A 16,733-nucleotide genomic window follows, 5' to 3' on the forward strand; every position below is an offset into this window, starting at 1 on the left:
CCAAATATTTTAAGACCAACAAAGTACATCTGAAATCAGCATCATTTCCTATTCAAATGACATTAATCCATTCCAGCCCCCTCAAACCACTGACAATTTTTTTTAACTTGTTTTAAAAAAGAAAGCAGCAACCTATATATAAACTCTCCACTGTGTGGCAGTAGTTTGGATGATAAAAACAGAAAGCTGTAATTATATTTTTTGCAGAAGATAAAGAATACACACCTGTGAATATTGTTGGAGGTTTTGTCTGCATGTGTTGCTGTCACTTCTGTTAAAAAAAAAAGCTGTTTTGAAATTTATAACGACTGCGATGGCGATGCTAGCTAGCTATCTATTAGCATTTTATAAGTCCAGGCTGGCTTGTGTAATTCTCTTTGTTTTAGGTTTAGTTTGACAGTAAATGTAAAAATAAGCAACCAAATAAAAAGTTCAAAGAAATTGTAGCTGGCTACAATGATTATTTGGTGATACTGTGTTTTTTTCAATGAAAATTTTGTCAGAATTTTATGGGAATCAAAATTGTGTGAATTGCAAAAATAAAGTTCCTGATTCCACCACTTATAAGACAAACTGAATGAAATTTCAGAGAATATATATATATATATATATACATATATATATATAATTTTTTTTTTTTACAGGAAAAAAGTTTGAATTTAATGAGAGAAGTCTAAAACTATTTATGAGGTCAACCTTCGGATATTAATCAGACAAAATATTCACCATTGATTGTTTTGTCACTTTTTCCCCCAACGGTGGACCGACTTCTTCTAACGCTTGCGTGACACTTAATCGTGTTCATTGTATCCTATGGGAAAATTATCGTACCGATTCCAGTGTACGTAGCATTTTTGCAAAGCTGGCGCACCTCGCCACGATTCCGCCAAACATATAGTAGTGTCAGGAGAGCTACGAGTGTTTTGATTGTAAATGTACCGAATTAGACTGTAGCTGAGTCATTTGTCAGGGGCAGAGTGAGAATCAAAACAAATCCAACGAGGGAAACTCAAGCTGCCGTTGACATGTTGGACAAACTTCTCCACTGTTTTTGTTGGCACCAAAAGCCTGACGACTATGACAGTCAAGCCCCGCTATATCGCGGTTCATCTGTCGCATAATAGATGCTGTTCCTACAGATACAATGGTGATAAAAAGTCTAAAGTTATTTTGTTTTTTTTGTTGTTTTTTTTTATATATGACAAAAAAAATGTGACAAATGAGGTTTTGCCATTAGCTTATCTATGGCGTTTCACATAATATGTTAGCATTAAGCTAACAGAGTTTGGAGGAATCAAATTATATGGTTTGATTAAATATTTGGTGTTTTTTCTGTAGTTTGACAGTGAAACTCAAGTGAAAGTGACAAAGCAAGCCTACTGTGCATCTAATTTAGAGAACTGTGCGAGCAAGACAGTGAGAATGGATATTAAGGAATGCATTAAAAAGTGTCTTTTAAAAAGTTTAAATGTGTTTCAGGTCTCAACATGAAATTCCCCACAATAAACCGGGATTCACTGTACAGTGTAGCATTCCTACTGCTTTCGGTTTAATATGTTGGACTGGCAGAGTGGGGGGGGGGGGGGGGTGTGGGAGCTTCCTTGTCCATGCAGAAAGGATGCAGGATGAAGACAACACATGCAAGTAATGTGAACGAGGTCAAGGCTTCCTGCTGCCTGGCTGCTAGCATAAACATTCAACATAGCACACGAGGAAACGTGGCGGAACTTTTGCTACGGCCGAGGTGGGCCATAGACAGCTCGTTGTGCAAGACGACAAAATAAAAATAACCTCAGACGGACATTTTATACCGTCAACTTGGCTGATTATTACATGCACATAAAGATTTTATATGAAGAAAAAAAAAACAAAAAAAACACCTGTGACTTTATAGAGCATAGAACCATATTTGGCAACTTTTTTGTGTAGAATAGAAATAATAGAAAATGTGAAAATATAGTAAAAGACATTATAAACAGGATATACATTTTTTTTTAATCCAACTTGGTTCTCATGGGAGTAGATAAGGTTTACAGCCATTTTGAAAGGGTCATCAAAGAAAAAAAAAAAAAAAAAAAACTACCCCGAATAAAAACAACAAGTCTATTAATGCTCCCAATTAGGACCACACACACCTAATCTGAAAGTAATCCACACACCGGATTGTGCACGTATGTTTGTTTCTGAAGCCACCTGACCTGCGGTAGCTTGTTAGCAAGAAGGCTTTGACCTTTGACCTGTGCTGTTCAATTAGAATGGCGCTAACCATTTTAAAGCCCAGCTGGACACTGTGGGAGGCCATCGTGGTTAATAAGCTAACATCTGGAAGAATTATGACTATTGGTGGAGCACTTTGAGGAGTCGCTTCTTGTGTGGTAGTAGCACATTTGAGGAGAGAAGTAAAGGGCGGACAAAGTGTTAACAAAGCATTTCAGGAATGCTTAGCTAAGCTAATTGCTAAGCTAAACCCACATCGGGGGATGGACAAGGATAGTTTTGCTGCCGGTGGGTGGGACACGGGATACCTCATTACACCTCATGTCTAAAGCCGCATAAATGTTTCAGCTGGTGGAGGCTAAATAATGCAGAAGCAAAGTGTAGCAACTAGCAGTTAGCATCTACATGGCTAGTTCTTTCCACTAGGTCGAGATGTGATGGATAAAAACGACTGATAGGTGACTGTGTGGAAGCTAGCGAGGGGATGTTAGCAGAGCAAGTATGAATCAGATAACATTCCCAGAACTAGAAATGGTTATTAAATAAAAACTACGGTACACGACTGTAATACCTCGACGAGTGACTTGTTGAGGAGTACTTTAAGTTTTAAGCTACTTTCTAACAGTAAACGGACAGCTTGGAAACAGTAAAAGCGACACTAAATCCTTTCTGCATGCCATTTAAATACATAGACAAATATTAGCAAGAACAGCTAGCATCTCAGGTCGCGAATATAAACGATTCTTCTGTGGGAATGTGATATTATTCTTTAAACAAGCGCAAAAGGGAAGAAAAAGAAGAGCCCGAGGTCAACGTCTGTTCAACTGAGGCCCGTTCCCGCTCGGATAACCGCGATGCATTAAGTCAAAAATTCCCTCTCGGACCCGCTTTCCCACGTTTTTAAGGTCTAACTGAAAAAAAAAAATGAGCCGCGTTTGTCAGATGCCATTATGGAAAAGGAAGGATCCACTCACTAACTTTAGTGTCTTTTTTGGAGGACTTGTTATCGTGCTATTGTGAGGCCACGGCAACACGATACCTTTCGGCTAAAAACATGAGCTCTTCCTAGTCTGTCAAATGTCAAATACCCCATTTACAAGAAAGTGTCAGGTTCTTCTTCTATTGTTTATACAGCGGTTGTCCTGGTCAAAATGGTTATTTATTGCCAAGACGGCGCCGTACCAAGTGTAATCTTGTCCTTTGGTACCGCCCAACAAGTCACAAAAGGTCCCGAAAGCGTTAGCCGCTTTAACGCTGGCTTTTTTTTTTTTTAATCCTATCGTATTATAAAATAGTTAATTATTTTACTTTTTTAATATATTTTTTTTTAATTAATCTGTTATCAGAATTTTACTCAGCTGCATATCGGGGGAAAAAAAATCATATTAGGCTGGCCACTGAAACATTTTGGGCACAGTTTTGAACATCAATATGCTTAACTACAATGGTGCCTTTAGATTCATCTTTAATTCATTCTGTGATCATGCTCTTAACTCAAAAGATTTGGATCTCAAATCATCGAACAAAAATATTTATGTTTTTTTTTATAAGTAAATTAGCACTCTATAATATTGGACTTCATACAAACATAACATAAAATAGAATGTTTGTGAATCATGATTAATCAATAGCGGCTCCCTATGGTGTGCGCGCCTTGGTCACCAGGAGGCGGTAGACTGCAGTCAAAGACGAAAAAACGAAGAAGAGTTTGCGTGCGTCTCAGTAAGCAGCAGTTAGATTTGTTGATTTTTGGGAAGGATGAAGAATAGATACCTGTGAGTACCTCAAGGCACCACTGTACTTTGCGGAACTCAAGGTACGGCTCACAGGGATACCACTTTGAGAACAACTCCTAAAGATCATTTAGATCTGCAGTTGCCAAACTGAAGTTGAGGACACTAAATGGCTCCCTGGTCAGTTTTCATTGGGGGGGGAACCAAATGGAAAAAAAAAAAGTTTGTGATTTAAATCCAAAGCAAAAAACAAAAGGGAAATGAAAATAAAACCTCGTATAAATCTTCTTATGGCCTTTGCCTTTTTGTGACTTGAGCCAATTCCTTGTGTTTCCGACTGACATATTTATTGTACAGCGGGACCATGTCAAGGCCTGACATCAATCTTGCAGTCCAAGCTGCAAGAGAGCAACCCTGGGCATAAACTTGTCCCCGGGGAGTGGTGGGGGTCGCGTTAATTACGGTGGTCAGCCGTTTGGCAGACTCGTGATTCAGCTCAGGCCGATTGTCTGCGAGGAGCGGGTAAAGTAGCTCATTTCCATACAAATTGCTGCGGCGTGAAGCCAAGGACGCGTACGAGGATCTTTAGGTCAGCCATGAAAACAACTTGTGTGCGTTGTGCTGGCATCGGAGGGCGTTTAGGTTGTGCTTGTGTGCGTGATTGCTGTCTTTAGGAGCACAAAGTGTCTCACATGGAGATGACATGTCAAGCGACAGGCCATCACATCACACCCTGCCAGTTGTGTGGTCCCCCCCCCCCTTCACATTCCTCCACAACGTGTGCGTGAGTGTGTGTGAAATATTTTTTTTAACTCAAAACCATTATTTTGATCATTTGTGAACTTGAAAATTATATTTTAGATGATTTAACAAGGGTTCTCAAAACGGAGATTTAAAAATGACATCGTTTACGTCTAAATGTTCAAAACAGTAATGACAAAAACAAGTAAAAAGTGGTTTACGTGACAATGTAAATATTTGACAAGGAGCCTGAAAGTGGAAGCTCTTATGAGTACTTATTGCTGGAAATGGTCATCTGTGAACAGCGTGGGAAGTTTTAGAAAAAGACATTATCATCATTCATACCCGCAGGAAATGGTACCTTGAGAAAATGATTTAAATCAATTGTTTTGATTGGTCATTCAGATGAAAACGAGCCTGAAAATGATTGAATGAAAATGTCTTTGTGTTTAAATGCGGAAAACAGTCAATGAAAATTGATAAAAAATGTTATTTTTGTTGCAGTAACATTGTTTACGCGCCATTTTGGGAAAACGCACACATTTGACAAAGTGTCACAACGGGCCTGAAGACATAAACAAACGTGAAAATGACAGTTATTGTTCATGCCCACATGCTGAAAACGCTCGTTTGTGAAAACGGGGATTCACTCGTGTTGTATCTAGCCTTCATTTAGACGAAAATCATATTCTCGAGTCGGAAAACAATTTTACGATTTAAATGCTGAAAATGTTTTGTTGAGAAAACGAGAAACGAAAAATCACAGTTACACAAGTTACGCGACAACAGCAATTTGGAGTGTGAAAGCTCATATTTGGAAAACGTGGTTCACAGTTTCTTTTTTGTTCACATTGCCATCTACTGGCCTGGCATGCACATGACAACGTTTTCAGCCATTTGGACAATATTGTCGTCTGCGTGTAAACATTAAAAATACGATCCACTTCCTACTTGGTGTTTAAACGCAGTCTAAAAGCCGAGGCGAGGCCTGCAAAGAGAGAACTGAGGCAACAATGTCTGACTGATTTACTTCTTCCATATGCGTGACACACTGAAGTTTGAATTCCCGATTGTAAATACAAGTCACAAAACATGAACTTAAGCTGATGCAACCACTCACAAAGCTATCATTAGGGCTAAAAATCACACACGCACACACACACAAGGGCCAACTTATCATTTGACTGGTGGAAGGTGATGTCACGCATGTACAACGCATGACATCAGGCTAGAGGAAACGACATACTTTGGTAGTGTTTGGACGCAATACAAAAGCTGCATTGACGGATGCAAATTAGTAGTCTTCAGTTTAACAAAATATTATTAGCGTGGTTGTTTGCATAACTGCACCATTCTGAGGGCAGTTTTAAATATTTTGCGAGTTTGTTAATCACGAGATCGGCAAAATATAAATATTTAATAGTCGGAAAAAGACAATCATCATTATATACAATTATTATCAGATTTGGGGTACTGAGAAGGCTTTGTTAAATGTATGAAAAATATGATGCAGCAAATGAACACGTTTTGGGAGAATTTAAAAACAGTAAAAACATACGCAGCACGGCATGGTACAAGTGTACCTAATCTTGTGACCAGTTGGTGTGTGTGTGTACGTACATACATATTTTTTATTTTTAAAGGGTTCATTTTATGGGAGTAGCACATTTTTGTCAAAGTTGTAAACGCATGTTGAAGTGTGAAGCCTCATAAATGAATAAAACTTGATGGAACTATTAGCTTCTTACTAGCGGAATAGGAAGGTATTATGCGCAGGATATACACAATGGATTTCAATTACATCTGAGGGGTGTTGCTTTTGACTGGCAAAAAAGGGTCAAGTGCCCAGTGTTGGAAAAAAGCTTCGATAATAAGGTATTAAAACCCTTTAAGAAACAGATATTCGAGCACAAACTGTACAGTAACCCATGCAGAAAGGCATGCACTTATTCCTGATCTTTTGTGAAAAACAACAAATACTACTGCTGTTCCCTGAGCAGTTGTGACCGTTTCAGTATGCATGGGTTACAGCGCCCCTGGTGGCCAAGGCGCACACAACAAAAGGAGCCATAAGAATTCATCATGATACACAAGTTGTTTAAACATTTACACACTACTTGATAGCACAGACTTTTTATTCATCAAGTATAATACTGCAGCGTGCTATTTTTCTGATAGATAGATCAGATAGATATTATATAGATTGTAACAGGAGCATCCAGTGACGTTCTTTTTAGGACTACTTGTCTTGCTCTTGAAGGTATTATTTGGTGACTAAGTATTTGACAGCTAATACTGAGTGGAAATTTCGATGTATAACTGTACTGTATAAGTGAGTGTAGGAGTGTGTAACTTCTTACCCACAGCTCTGATGACCAAGCCCGTGGCTGACTTGAGCGCTCTTCTCATCCACGCTTCCCTCAGCACCTCCAAGCTAGCCGAGCTTCCCTGGATAAAAAGCACCAAGCTGTCCATCCAGCCCTGGAAGTGCACCTCGCCCATGGCCCTCACCAGCCTTTTATTCCAGAAGCTGCGCAGGTTTTGCGCCTTGAAGTCGGCGAACACCTCCAGCCCGGTGGCGACGGAGCTCCGGCGGCTCTCCTCCGACGACTCGTCGTCTTCGTCGGGGCCGAAGACCACCGCCAAGGAGCCGGCGGAGAGCTGCACGATCCGCGGCGGGTGGAGCGACATGTCAGCCGCTCTTTGCGCTCCAGATTCGAGGCGACCTCAATGGACTTGTTGAGTTAAACTGCAGCTTTGTCTCCTGGAAACATTGCCGGGGGGCGAGGGGTCCTCCTGCTGTTAGGGTCCTGACGGGAGTGAGACAGACGAGGAGGAGGGTTGAAGAGGAGGAGGAGGAAGAGGAGGAGGAGGAGGAGGAGGAGGAAAGGGGACACACAGGTGGACCTCCCACTGCTGTGCTTACAGGTGTGTGCATTTTCCATCATTAAAAAAAAAAAGAATGTATGAATTTCAAATGTGACAACTTCCTTTTGTGTTCATTTACTTTCTGCAGTAATAATGAAATATAAAAAAGCATTATCATTAAACCAGGTCAAAAATTTTCTTCATGTTGTACGCACTCTGAATTAATACAATATCACGCGTTTTTATCCATCGCACTGAGCCGCCATTTTGCAACTCGCAGTCGATTGAAAATGACATCACAGTTGCTCAGGTAACGACCAATCATGGCTCAGCTGGCGAACCTGCCACGATTGCCAAACTCAAACAACAGGTGATATTTGATATATTTTTTACAACTTGCCTTGTAAAGTGGCAACCCAAGGAAATTAATGCAAAACACGCTTTTTCTCATTTTTTAAATGTATTTGTTTTAATACATGTTTATATACAATCCCTATAAACATGTATCAAACAATATTGATATTGGTATATTAGTTAACTTTTATGTTCTATTTACAAAATTTGTAAAAAACGCAATTGAAAAAATTGAAAGTTTTTTTTCTTCAAGTTTACTTTAAAATAAAAACGGTTACAAAAATGATTTTTTTGAAATACATTAATTTTCAACAATTATATACATAACAGCTTTTCTCCACAGAAATGGTTGGGGAAATCATATTTTTAAAAATCGATTTTAGAGTCATTTGTTTCTTAAAATGATAGCGGTTACAGCGCTCCTACTATTTTGCTTAGCTTATTACATACTGCAATGACACCAATATACTGCTATCATAGAAAAATGCGCGTTTGAATCTTTACAAAGGCATAACGTTGGATGCAGACCTCAAAAGATTGCGCAGATGTAGCCGTTACATAGGCATTAAAATAAAAAGTGAGTCTGTAAAGCTCATTTCCAAATGTCCAATCTTTGCATTTGTTCTCCTGTACCAACTTATGCCTCATTACAACATCTTACTTCCAAAATGAGAACCACATCTCCCCTTTTGCTTATTAGACGATGCTTTTAGCGGAGCCCTCAGACGGACGCGCACCTGGTATATCACACGCTCAGAAAGCTTTTTTGGCTTTACTTTTAAGCGGCGCTCGGACCGCCGGGAGGCCCTGGGTTCCATTCTGCCTGTTAGTATTAAGAGGCTGCGTGCAACAGGATATTGAGCTTCCTCTGCACATGAAAAGAATACACCGGCGTGGCCAACGCATGATAACTGACTTCATGGCTCCAGAGCGATGTTGAAAAGGTCAAAGCGAAGACACCGCATGATTACTACATTCAATCTGGTTCGTGACTTGATGGAAAAAAAACAAAAAATGATTGGGTTCTGCACAAAGTCACCACATGTTGAATATTCAGGAAATAATAAGAGGGATATAAACCATATCGATCAAAAGTCTTCACGACAAAGCTGTTACTGCCGACGAATTGGGTTGGGGCAATGTGGATGCACCCTCCAGGTGGATCCCACCCGTTTGCCCCAACCCCCTGAACGCTCGTGGATGGCCATCACTGCTATCCTTCTGTGGAGAAAAGAAAAAACGCGTAAAACAAAAAAGACAATAGAAAAGCAAAATATGTGGTTAATTCTTTTTTGGTGGTTCTGAAAAAAAAAAGTACCAATTGAGACATATTTAGCTCTCAGTACTCTCCCCAAGTGTAGTTGGACTAAGGGTTTTAAAAAAAAAAGTATTATTTGTAAATTTAGTAGTACTGTAATGTTACGTTTGAACATAAAAAAATAAAAATTACAATGAATTAACTAAAATGTATTGAATATATACTGTAATTTATATAAAAAAAGTTACATACAACTAAACTGAAGTGATTGTTCCACATACCACCGCACTGCTTTCGATGACCAGTGAGCTCAAATCTCACATGGGTTACTTTTCCACAAACGTGTCTTCAGAGGTTCCTCTGTAATTATTTTTCTTCACTTGGTTATTTATTCTTTGAGAAGTAGATTTATATCTTGGTTACACCGACATTTGCAACTCCAACAATTGGTGATTTCCTGCATGGGAAAAGTGTTGCTATTGTACAAACTATGTGAACAATCCAAAGTAGATCAGATACGTGTTCGGAAAACACGCAAAGCATGCATGCTATATCCATTTTTATGGAATATGAATTAGGAGGAAGTTTGCAGAACCGTTCCCATTGTTTGATTCTAACGGAGTCCAGATGAAAAATATGACAAATGTTGTTCTTGGACAACAGCGCTTGAGCCGCGTGGCAAATGTGAGGTGTCTTTCTTCCAAAATGTTTAGTCTGCTGCTTGGAAGTGATTATCAAGAAGCAAAAGTTTGAGGCCACAGTTAGCATAATTACGGCAAATCCCGCACCTCCGGCACCGTCCATTTCCATACGCTAAGTAGTCTCAGGTGCTTGCGTGGGGCCGATGGCCTTGATGTGATCAAGCCGTATATTTGGAATGTGATCAGTGTGTCACAAACATCTGGTCTTGCGAGGAGAACTTTGCTCTCGGGATCCAACCAAAACACCCCAGAGGGCTTCCTCTTCACCACAGTGCCAGGAATGAATTTGACCCAAATCATCAGGCAACGCACGCTTCGTACACTCTTACCATCTGTCTTGCAGTTTAGTGACCTGCCAATATTTTTCCCCGTTGAAATGAATCGACATTCCAGTCCAAAAAATATACATTTTAAAATTGTTGAGTGAGTGATCTCAACTCCTCTCACCTCATCTGTACAGCACTAATATTTGCTGTTCTTTGAAGATGATGAAGAATACGTGACGTGTATACCGTTATATTATCCATTCAATCTGTTGCTGAAAGAAAGTTTACGCTGAAAGATTTAGCATGGCGACATAGATGCGACTCAGTGTGAGCGTTAAGCTAGCGGACTGAAAAGCTTAAGCTAGTTTTTTGTTTTAAACAGTGTTTTATTACCGTTTTACGTACAGTGTGACACACTTCAACTGAGAGTGGCAATAAAAGCTTGAAATGACTATTTCGCTTTCAATAAACACCTGGAAGTGCATCGACGTGTGGATGATCATGTCTGGCTATCAAAATAAAGGTCAAATGATTAAATGTTTCAGTGAAAAACAAATGGGTCAAGTTTTTTTTGGGTGTGTTTTTGTGTAATTTCCTCCTAAATTCTTGTCCGAACTTGTGGCACGATGGAGGTGGTGTACAATTACCACCTGAGCCTTAGCAGCAAGGCAAAATAGCTCTGTCTGGATTAAAGCTATAACGTTACACTTGGTGAGGAGCGCTCAGGGGCAGATTTTTTTTCTCTCCTTTTGTTTAAGTGTAATGACAACGCATCTGTCTCTTAAGCAAGTTGAAGCAATTGTAGGCAAAAAAACAAAACAAAGAGAAGGCTATGTATTGCATGATTATTCGATTTATATCGTATATACGGACTATAACAAAAAAGTTCAAATTATAAATGTATTATTTTGGTGCTGATATGGTTCAAGTTAGAGGCAAGAATTTGTTTTCTATTTTTTTACATTTGAGAGGATGGAGGGAACGGTGGAACCAAGAATAAAAAAGGAAACAACTATTTGTAACATATCAATTAATTTAAAAAAAAAATCCATCGTGGAAGTGGCCAACTTATAATTAGCCAACTAGCTAAACTTTTGAGTTAGCCAATGAGCTAAGTAACGTTACATGAAAAATGTGCCTCTGAAGTTGAACAAACTGTCATAAAATGAAGACTTTTTAGATTCTTAAAGGATTTAGTTCCACTTTAGTGGTAAAATTGTGAAAATTTGTTTCCCCCCCAATAGAAACTGAAGAAATAATCTGAATACCTATTTACCGTTTTTAAATTCATTTATTTTCGCCTTTCCACATTTTCCCCATAGAACATTCAAATCATGTCCTTCATCAAAATGTGGTTTAAGTGAATAATGATTTGTTTTACCATTAATGTTCATCATTAACAAATTCTCATCAAAATCGCACCAAGTTAGGGGTTCACCGGTGACAGATTGTGTTTACACAAAGAGCATCTTCTAAAAAAAGTTCAATTATGTCAATTTAAAAATCACGTTTTGGAGTTTCATTCATCGGCTCTTTCACGCTTGAGTTAACATGTTTTTCAACATCTTCCCTGCCGGTCTCTTATCACCATGTTCTCATTTCAGCACTTTGTCTCAATCTGCGACATCAAAGCACGTGTTTCTCCATCGCGAACATTGTAAAGTGCTTCATTCAACGCAACAAAATCAACATGCGTTTTGAAGAGAAATCCGACAGTTTGATTCACTTGGAGTGGTTAAGCCATAACTATGGATTACTAAAATTATTATTAAGTCACGTTGGTTTCATAGGTCGCCAACATGCTTCCAAGAGGGCGGGAAGGTCATTGGATTGTAAACCGACAGTCCCCCCCAAACACGCTCCCCCCTATCGCTTTGTAGTCGAGTTAGCAGGTGTTGACTGAAGGTTTCCACCCGCGTCTTCATTCGGCGCGTACACAGACACACAAAGGCCCTGTAGACATGAACATGTCACAGTCATGTGCGAGATGTCTGCCAGCTGCATTTGGAGCATCCAAATGTCACGTTTACACCACGTCAAGCAACGCTGCAGTCGGGTTTGCTAAAGTGTTCTGAGTTATGTTGCCACAACAGGATGGATGGATTTGAGTTGAATACCAGAAATAGGAATCCAAAATGTTCACGACAATTCAATTCCAAGGTATCGTTTGTTTGCGTGAAGATTACGCTTTATCGATTCGTTGCAAACGAGCGATGACGCAGTAAGTGTAATTTCTGAACGTTCAACATCGAAATGGCAGAGTTCAATAAGCAATTTATTTAACTCCGGTTAAGCAAGACATGCTCATTTCTTTCTGGCAGTTTAAAATGAATGACTGCACCTTTATTCGGATTCTTTGCAACAAACTGCATATAAACAGCGGCAATCATCGTCATGTCGCTTTTGGCTAATCCTGATGGCCAACTAACGGGCCACTTTTAGTGTTTACAGGTGCCACCGAGCCACTTAAGCGCTCCCAAGTGACGACTTTCTCGTGATTTTATGGCGCAACGCAGGGGGGCTAAAAGAAAAAGCATAGGCTGCTTTTATAGGAGACATAAAGTCACGAATAAATGCGTTGATCAGCTGCTTTATGAAGCAGCATGAGTGCGACCAGCTGTGTCGCAGGTTCGACGCACACGGACATAAAGATGGATGAACAATATTGTGGCGCAAGCCCAAAGGCAACCCTGGAGCACGAAGGATTATTATATCAGGAAAACAAACTGCACCTAAATAATGATGCAATTTGAGCGTATTGCATATAAATACAAGTGACAGTAGAATTTTGGTTTTTCCAAATGACCTCGGTATTGTACAATTCATCGTCCGACAGATTTATTCATCTAAAAATTTTTATAGCGGTCTTTGAACATATCCAGTGGGACATGGTCATTCATTTCCCGAAATCAGAGCAGATGACAGGCGTATTTCACAATGGGAGCTGACGTTAACGACTTGAGGCAATAAACCCCCTGACAGGCTCGGTAACATTGGTGTAACACATCCCGTCAAGATACTTTCAAAATAAAAGTTTGCAGTAGAAAATTTTCAGCACCACCTTCAAATTTCTAATTTATGCCAGAATGCAAGCTGGCCCTCAAAGTTGTCAGTATTTTTCTGTCCTCTGATTGGTCAGAGCAAAAGTCTTTATAGCCAATTAGCAAAACACGTTTATAACAATCTGCACAAATAATACATTGCACATTTAACTCATTCACTGCCATTGACGGGTATAGACGTCAAAAAGTATATTCATATTACCTGGGCTGACAGTAAATGAGTTAATGAAAACCAACCAGGAACTTTCTCTGTTTCCTTCTAAAATTGTTTTGGGATTTTACCCAAAACCAAACACCGCACAAATCAGTTTCAATCAGCTACTGATGGTCATCTCCGAAGTCTGCAATATGTCACCGAGCACCAAATTACGGATCCAGACAGCCTCCAGCTAAACAGAAACAGAATCTTTGAACAGCTTTAAAGACATTGGTGGTCATGTGAATTACACACATACACACCCACAAAAAGCGCTGCATATGTGCTTCATTAGTGAGGAACGCTATGGGCGCAGGAACGCCAAAATAGGGATGGAGTCAAATGTAAATGTACGCAGACAAGACGAGTGAGGAGGAACGGGCTTCCTTTCAGTCAAGGTGACAATACGTCTCGCTCCACACAGGGCGAGGAAGTGATGGGAAAAAAAAAAAAGTCACAGGAAGACAACACCGGGAAACAATGCATAAAAATATGTTCTCATGGGGGCCTGTTAGGAAAATGTAGAAGGAATTCCATCCATTGTCGAGCACTTGACCTCTTTGGGCTCATGGGGATAAGCGGCAGCTTTTGTTGAGTTCTATTTTTATCCCAAGCATATTAGCCCAAAGTGTAGTCATGTAGGTCTGCTTCTAACCAATATACGCTGCTCAACACATTTTTACGATTTTTCCCCCCCAATCAGAGATGCAAGTCAACTTTCCTAGATTTTTTATTTTTTTTTGCTCTAATTCTGAATTTTCCCTATTTTTTTTCCTCTAGGACGTCAGGTTTTATAATTATACTAAACCTAAAAAAATATTTATGAACGAATCATCACTATAAATTACAATACACAGTAAAGATCAGTATTGGGCAAGCTTTCATAGGTCAAACAAAAACCAGATGTGCTAGAAAAAATTACGTTATCTTAATAATCAATCTGCTGATATTTTTTAAATTAATGAAATAGGATATTTTTTTTTAAAGTACAATGAGAACATGCAAACTTGATCTTACATTTGAACCCAGAATCTCTCAACAGAATTATTTTCTCATAACTCCGTTCGGGAGTAAACATTTGGTACAATTTCCTACTAAATGATCACGGATATGCACGCTTTTTCTGGCCCACGTTTGCGTACTTTGTGAAAACCCGCCACAGGAAGTGTTTGTTTTCACAGCCAATCATAAGTTCTCACTGTATCCTAAGTGACATAGTAGCCCTCGGGAATAATACAGAGGCAATTAGAGAATATCTTCCTTCCCACCTCCCCTGAAGTGCAAATCCAAAGCCCGACTTGAATGCCGTCCCCGCCCAACTATTGTCAAGATGCCTGAAACGTGACACTGGCTTCAGTTTGTCGTTGCGTTAATTTGTCAAGCCAAGGAAACGTCTCATCATTCATAGACGACGACGACTACGCCGAGGGGCGATGGAGGTTATCGTGAAGGGCAGCGAGGTGAGGCGTCGCTGCCTTTGCGCTGGGGAACGCCCCGCAGGCACCCTTGTCAAAAACAAGAGCGCAACTTTTCTCACAGTGAAAGCCAGTATTCCCTGAGAGGTGGAGGGAAGGTGGCAATGGTGGGGAGGGGGGAGGGGATCGCTTCCTCAACAACACCACTTTGCAGTGCCACTCCACAGGAAGTAGGCGTCTTGCGGTGAGGTCCTCGCGACGAACAGGGGCCCCTCTCTCTCGGCGCACTCAGCCATAAGGGACCCGCTAAAGGAACCTCTTATGTATCAATTACCTAAAATACCAAACAGACCCGAAGAGGGTGGTTGACTCGTTTGTTTGATTGTGGCGAGCGGGGCGCAAACCTCTCCCGGTGAACAAAGAGTGACAACGAGATTTATGGACCCCAGAGGACGTGTAAGGGATCCTTTTTGTTGTCGTTTCATGTATTACAATTAATCACCAAGCTTTTTTTTTTTTTTGTGCCCAAATGTGTCCCTGTTGACTCTCTGTGTCCTTTCTCTGCTAGAGAGGGCAGTGCAGTGGTCAAATGGCAGATGCATTGCAAATATTTGCTGCACTTTACAATAGCGATCCCCAACCACCGGGTCGTGGATTCTCTGAGAAGTTTTATTTCAAAATGTCGCCAAGGCAAAGCAATTGAAATTCTCATTTGAGAAAGAGCTTAGACTAGAACCGCGTTAGGGCAGAGAAACAGCAGCTATGAACAGAAATGTTTGAACAAGACGTTTCATATTTTAATGCGAAGCAATTTGCTAGAATGTGTTCATGAGGATTTTGTTCAGTAGAGATTTAAATATTGAAAAGTGTTGGACCAAGTAGAGACCCTTGTGGAACACCTTTGAGTAGTAGTAGTCGGTCTGCCTGCATACAGAAACCACTCGTCTCTGTCACGTTATCCGGTAGTACAAAAGTTTGCCAGCAAGATGGCAAAAATAAGTTAAACATCTTTAAACTGTCCACTTAGCATTTGCAGTAAAAAAAAAACTGTCTATTTATCCCTTTTCAGCAAAAAAAAAAAATCTTGTGTATGCAGTCCCCCTAATTCAGACATTGCACACAAACAAACTTGTTCTGTTCTCTGTGGGCTGGGATTAGTTTCCTATGTTGTCCAAATAGTGGGCGGGATGACTCGAGACAATTGCGTGGCCTATTAAACGCCAACTCCTGACACAGAGTTGAAAAGGCAACACAGCAGGCTGTGTGTGAGGGACGGGGAGCAGCTTTGTCATGGTAAGCACGACTCTGAACTTTTGACATGCACATCGGGCGGCGGGAGGGGGGTGATATTGGAAGAGAGTGATTAAGCAAAGTGCTGAATGATGAGAATGGAGATAAGGGAGAAAAAGACGCCATTAGGGTCCGAGGTTCAACCAAACACAGAGGCGGGTCATGCCTTTGGTACCTGGGCCTTCAGTGGGAACTGACCAGAGCGAATCCACCTTTGAATGTGATTATCAAATCATATATAGAGAGAAATTATCAGTGTTAACCCCCAAAAAAATCTGGAGCAGTTAAGAATTATCATCTAAAACATGGCAAAAAAAAAAAACATGCATAAAATATATCCGACTCGCTTGTTGACTTGCGATGTGTTCTGCTAATTTAAAAAAAGGATGGGGAATCTGCAGGCCCCGGGTTGATTACATAAACACTGCAGCACAGGCCTATGGCAAAATAAATAAATAAAAAATCCAATACCCATATACGTGTACTCAAACAAACGCAGCCGAGAAAAAGAAAAAAAGGAAAAGACGAAAAATAATTTTCGATAATATTATGAAACAAATACTAGAATTGAGGTTATACATGCACATCAACAAATTAGAATCATTTTGATTTAGCATAATTAATTTCAATAG

General features: G+C 40.0%; 1 protein-coding gene across 2 annotated transcripts in view; it reads right to left on the minus strand.

Moving 5' to 3' along the window:
• stox1 (storkhead box 1) overlaps window positions 1–16,733 on the minus strand; it is a 28,844-nt gene that overhangs the window by 10,276 nt on the left and 1,835 nt on the right. Inside the window, exons 1-2 of one of the 2 annotated variants that reach the window (XM_088305641.1) lie at window positions 7,775–7,872; window positions 7,052–7,501 (exon numbers count right to left, since the gene is read on the minus strand). In XM_088305641.1, the coding sequence (XP_088161767.1) occupies window positions 7,052–7,382 (331 nt within the window). In that variant the 5' untranslated portion in view covers window positions 7,383–7,501; window positions 7,775–7,872. Of the gene's footprint in view, window positions 1–7,051; window positions 7,502–7,774; window positions 7,873–16,733 lie in introns of those variants that run through there. The other variant, XM_088305640.1, reaches the window with a different exon arrangement.

The sequence above is a fragment of the Idiotropiscis lumnitzeri genome, chromosome 9, assembly GCF_059441095.1.
Source record: "Idiotropiscis lumnitzeri isolate Australia: NSW breed Sydney's pygmy pipehorse chromosome 9, RoL_Ilum_1.0, whole genome shotgun sequence".
In the NCBI taxonomy this organism is placed as follows: Eukaryota; Metazoa; Chordata; class Actinopteri; order Syngnathiformes; family Syngnathidae; genus Idiotropiscis; species Idiotropiscis lumnitzeri.